Raw genomic sequence first — 4,744 nt, 5'->3', positions numbered from 1 at the left:
AGGCGAGCAAGTGAATGTAAAGAGCCTGGAGCTGGAACCTAATGAGCAATAGCTTAGCATCCCAGCTCCACCCACTGGCCAGCTGTGAAGCTCTGAGAATGTTGCCTACTCTCTCAGGTTCCTAGTTTCTTCATCGGTTGGTTGGAACGTCATCCCATACACCCAGAGCTTAACAGAAGATGTTTAAGATGATAACTTTTATGTCATGTGTATTTTACCACCATTAAAATTTCTTAAAAGCCTCCTGTGGGAAAACAGACAGACACGCTGGGCAGGTCGAAGGTGGAGACAGGAACTGATCTTCCCCCAGGGAGGCAGCCACAGCCGCTCTGCTCCTCCTGCTCCCAGAATGGACCAAAACCAAGCGAGCTCAAAGCACACTCCAGTGCCTGTGAGCATCCGCCCCGCGCAGGGGAAAGGGAAACGTACCTTCGCTGACCACAGCCATGTGCTGGGCGTTGCTGTGGGCATTTTCTTCACAGCCTGAGGCGTTTCTCAGGTGAACCCAGATACAAACAAGGAGGCAGAGACAGGCTCAGAGGCCCTAGTAACTTGTCTAAAGTCATGAGACTCAGACCCAGACCTCCCTTCCAAACTCTGGGTCCTTGTATATAACAGATGCTCAGTAAATAGTAAGTTCAAGGAGAAGTCAACTGCCCCATGTTTTCCTTTGAGAGGAAAATAATGGATAATCCTGAAGCTATTCAGTCTGGCCAGTGGGGAGAGCACTATACCTTTTTGCCTACAGAATTTCAGAAAGATTCCTGATGTTAGCTCCTACCTCCGTAATTTGTCTAGCCAGTGGCCTCTTACTTCCCCAAGCAAGTGGGTATCGGCCAAAAACATGGCTTTCAGGACAGGTTCGAGAGTCTCTTGTTCCCCGCCATGGGCTGGAGTTTTCACCTCGGGCCAATTACACCGAAGGATCACTAAGTAATAGATTAAAAATTCACAAAACAGAAGCACGGAACAGACAAAAGCTATGAGTTTCAACAGCAAGAAACTCCTTCTCTTCAACAGATGAAAATTCAGCCTTCCCAACCCAAATCGGAACGCAGCCATGTCTCCGGCCCAGGAGCTGCCAGCAGCCACGCGTCAGACCCACAAGGAGTCACCACGAGGAAACTGTCGAATCCCGGGGAAGGAGCAGACGATGTCCAGGTCTTAGCCATGAACCTACAGGGAAAAGGGGAAGGATTGGGTTATGGTTCGGTATGAAGAACGAATGAGCCCTGGCCAGTTTGGCTCAGTGGATAGAGGATCGGCCTGCGGACTGAAGGGTCCTGGGTTCGATTCCAGTCAAGGGCACATGCCCGAGTTGCAGGAGGCTGTCGATCTATGATTTTCTCTCATCATTGATGTTTCTATCTCTGTCTCCCTCTCCCTTCCTCTTTGAAGTCAATAAAAAGAAAATTTTTTTAATGAACTAAGGAGTCACAGAATTCAATCTACATTCCCAACTGAACAAATGGTCCTCTACTCTTACAATGATATATGTCTGATTACTGATAACCAGGTAGGCCGGAATAACGCTATTAGAATTGCTGCCCACTCAGCTGATAAAACTTTACCACTACTTTGGAAATCATTAAACATAAATCAATCAGGTGGATGCTTTAGATAGCAGACATAAGGGAAAGTCCACAGATACTATTGAAGTATAATCTGACTCCTAAAAGGAGTCACCCCTCCAGGACCTTAAACCAATAGGTCATAAGCCCTGTGTAATGTGTTGGTGTGAATTCAGCATTTTTCTACACTCTTTTCCACACAAAAAGTGACCATTCACACACAGTGTGCTTCAGAGGCCCAAGCAATGCCTTTCCCTCGCTCCGGGCTCAGGGGACAGGGTCTGACAGCCACCATCTCTGAATACTGTGTTCAGATTACACATACTTTCACCATATGGGCTTCTCGTCTGCATATCAGCCGTGAAACTCTGGGTGGCCTCTGTAATAAGACATGTATGTGCAGTGGTTCTCTAAGGGAAACTTTAAATGTTTATGGATTCATCTGAGTCATAGATGGACTTTGCATCCTATAAAGAAGGCATCTATTTTTGACACCTCTGACGAGAAAGGTTAATAAAAGGATGGCCTGAGATAGGCTAGCAGAGGTGGCATTCTACTGAAGGTTGCTCAGCTAATGCTCAAGACAAGCATTTTCAAATGGACGGTGACCTGGAGGCTACAGAACACTCCAGCTCTGCGAGCAGTGCCGGAGGTCTGGGCAGAAGTAAGAGGATAAATTTTAAATGTTGTCACCACGTCAAAAAAGCTAACTATGTGAGATGATGGATGTGTTAATTAACTTGATAGTGGTAATCATTTCACAATCTCAAATCATCACATTGTATATTTTAAATATATACAATTTTATTTGTCAATTGTCCCTCAATGTAGCTGGGTAAAAAATAAAAATTAAAAATAAACTAAAAATGGGCCAAAGACCTTAACAATCACCTTTCCAAATAAGTATATGAAAAGATGTTCCACATTATATGTCATCGGGGAAATGTAAATTAAAATAAGATGTCACTACATACCTATTAGAATGGCCCAAATCCAAAAGACTGGCAACATCAACTCATTCATTGTTAGTGGGAATGCAAAATGGTACAGCCACTTTGGAACACAATTGGGCAGTTTCTTATAAAACTAAACAAACACTTACCCTATGACCCAGCAATTGTGCTGCTTGATATTTACCCAAATGAGTTTAAAGCTTCTATCCACATAAAAACCTGCACATAGATATGTACAGCAGGTTTATTCATAATTGGCAAAACTTGGAAGCAACCAAGATGTCATCTTCAGCAGGTGAATGGATAAACAAACTGTTACATCCAAACAATAAACTATTATTCAGTGGGGAAAAAAAAAAAAGCTATTCAGCCATGAAAGAAGCATGGAAGGCCCTTAAATACACATTACTAAGGGAAAGAAGCGAATGCGAAAAGCCTGCATACTATATGATTCCTCCTGTATAACATTCTGGAAAAAGCAAGGCTATGAAGACAGTAAAAAGACCAATGATTGCCAGGGATTGGGGGCAGGGGTAGGGGATTGGGAGGGAAGGGAGGAAGGATGAACAGGTAGAACACAAAGTATTTTTAGAATGATAGTATAACAGTGGATATACGTTGTTATAATAGTCATTATACATTGTTAAAACCCATAGAATGTAGCCCAGCCGGTGTAGCTCACATGGATGTTTCTCTCTCCCTTCCTCTCTCCAAACATGTCCTCAGGTGAGGATTTTTTTAAAAATATATTTTATTGATTTTTTACAGAGAGGAAGGGAGAGGGATAGAGAGTTAGAAACATCGATGAAGAGAGAGAAACATCAATCATCTGCCTCCTGCAAACCCCCCACTGGGGATGTGCCCGCAACCAAGGTACATGCCCTTGACCGGAATCGAACCTGGGACCTTTCAGTCTGCAGGCCAAGGATTTTTTTTTTAAAGTAGAAAATGAACCACTTCTTAGAAGGTACATGACTGCTGTTCGGTGGCACACAGACAATGAGCCTAACCAACAATGAAAGTCTTAAAAAAAAGCTGAGAAGCACGTAGCTAAAGAAAAATGACTGATATTATGCTATTGTTCAAGAATGGGTCTTTTAAATTATATATTGAGAGAATACTATATGTATTTATTTTTACAGGATGGGGCAAAAGTAGGTTTACAGTTGTTCATATGAAAAAATATCCTATAAACAACAATATAAGAATAAACTGCCATTCTCAGGACTGTAAACCTAATCCCACCCCCCCCACCCTGTAATTGTAAGACAAGTAGGTTTACAGTTGTTCATATGAAAAATAATCCTATAAGTCATAATATAAGAACAAACTGTTTTCCATTCTCAGGACTGTAAACCTAATTTCCCCCCACCCTGTAACTGTAAGAACGTGTGCAGCATTGTTCTGTACTGCCCAACACATAATAGTAGCTGCAATCCATACTAGAGAGCAAAATATTTTATCTATTGACTGATTTTTAACTTCAAAATTGTTGAATATTTAAATTCCTTTCCTCACCCACTCCAAAGCATTAAAAAAAATGCTTACATTCTGGCCGGTGTGGCTCAGTTGGTTGCGCTTCCTCCAGTGCACAGAGCAGTTGCTGATTGCAGTCTGTGCACATGCCTGGGATAAGGGCTCAATCCCCGACAGGGGGCGTGCAGGAGGCAGCCATCCGCGTTTCTCTCCCTCTCCCTCTCTCTAAAAAATCACTAAAAGCATGTTTTTTAAATGTTTACTATGCACTGACCTGTAATTTTTTTCGTGTCTGCTGGTTATCTTAAATATACTATGACCACAATGTCGTCAAGGGCTACTTGTGGTTAAATGTCTATCTTAAATGGTATTTTAAAACAAATGTTTTTTCTATCTATATCATAAACTAAGAAGTGAGAAACCCCTACGATTTAATAACACGGGCCTCACTTAAGCAATAGTGATTTCCCAGCAAATAACTAATACGGTGGGTGTGCGCTTTTTTTTTTCTAATAGATTCACTTGCAATCTTAAAAGGGCAGGGGGGTTCCAGTTGGCAGAAACAAGAAATAGCAATTAGCCTAGAAGCATAAATATTACCACACGGTTACGAGGATACCTGGAAAATCCCACTGCGCTGGCGCTCAGCACGACACGATGCAGACCGGAAAGCCCAGCCCCCCGGGAGGGCCGGACCCCCACATCTCCCCGGTCCTCCGAACCCCGCCGAGCCGCCGCTTCTTC

The 4,744-nt window shown here is 42.9% G+C and overlaps 1 protein-coding gene across 4 annotated transcripts in view; it reads right to left on the bottom strand.

Moving 5' to 3' along the window:
- Positions 1–4,744, bottom strand: part of MPPE1 (metallophosphoesterase 1) — a 25,136-nt gene that overhangs the window by 20,043 nt on the left and 349 nt on the right. For 2 of the 4 annotated variants that reach the window (XM_006763265.2, XM_015563589.1), the window contains exons 1-2: positions 4,620–4,735; positions 782–1,176 (exon numbers count right to left, since the gene is read on the bottom strand). In XM_006763265.2, the coding sequence (XP_006763328.1) occupies positions 782–1,062 (281 nt within the window). In that variant the 5' untranslated portion in view covers positions 1,063–1,176; positions 4,620–4,735. Of the gene's footprint in view, positions 1–781; positions 1,177–2,673; positions 2,825–4,619; positions 4,736–4,744 lie in introns of those variants that run through there. The other 2 variants (XM_015563588.1, XM_015563587.1) reach the window with 2 other exon arrangements.

The sequence above is a fragment of the Myotis davidii genome, unplaced genomic scaffold, assembly GCF_000327345.1.
Source record: "Myotis davidii unplaced genomic scaffold, ASM32734v1 scaffold78, whole genome shotgun sequence".
NCBI lineage: Eukaryota > Metazoa > Chordata > Mammalia > Chiroptera > Vespertilionidae > Myotis > Myotis davidii.
The sequence above is the reverse complement of the archived record's forward strand: the minus strand, read 5'-3'. Positions and strand labels throughout refer to the sequence as shown.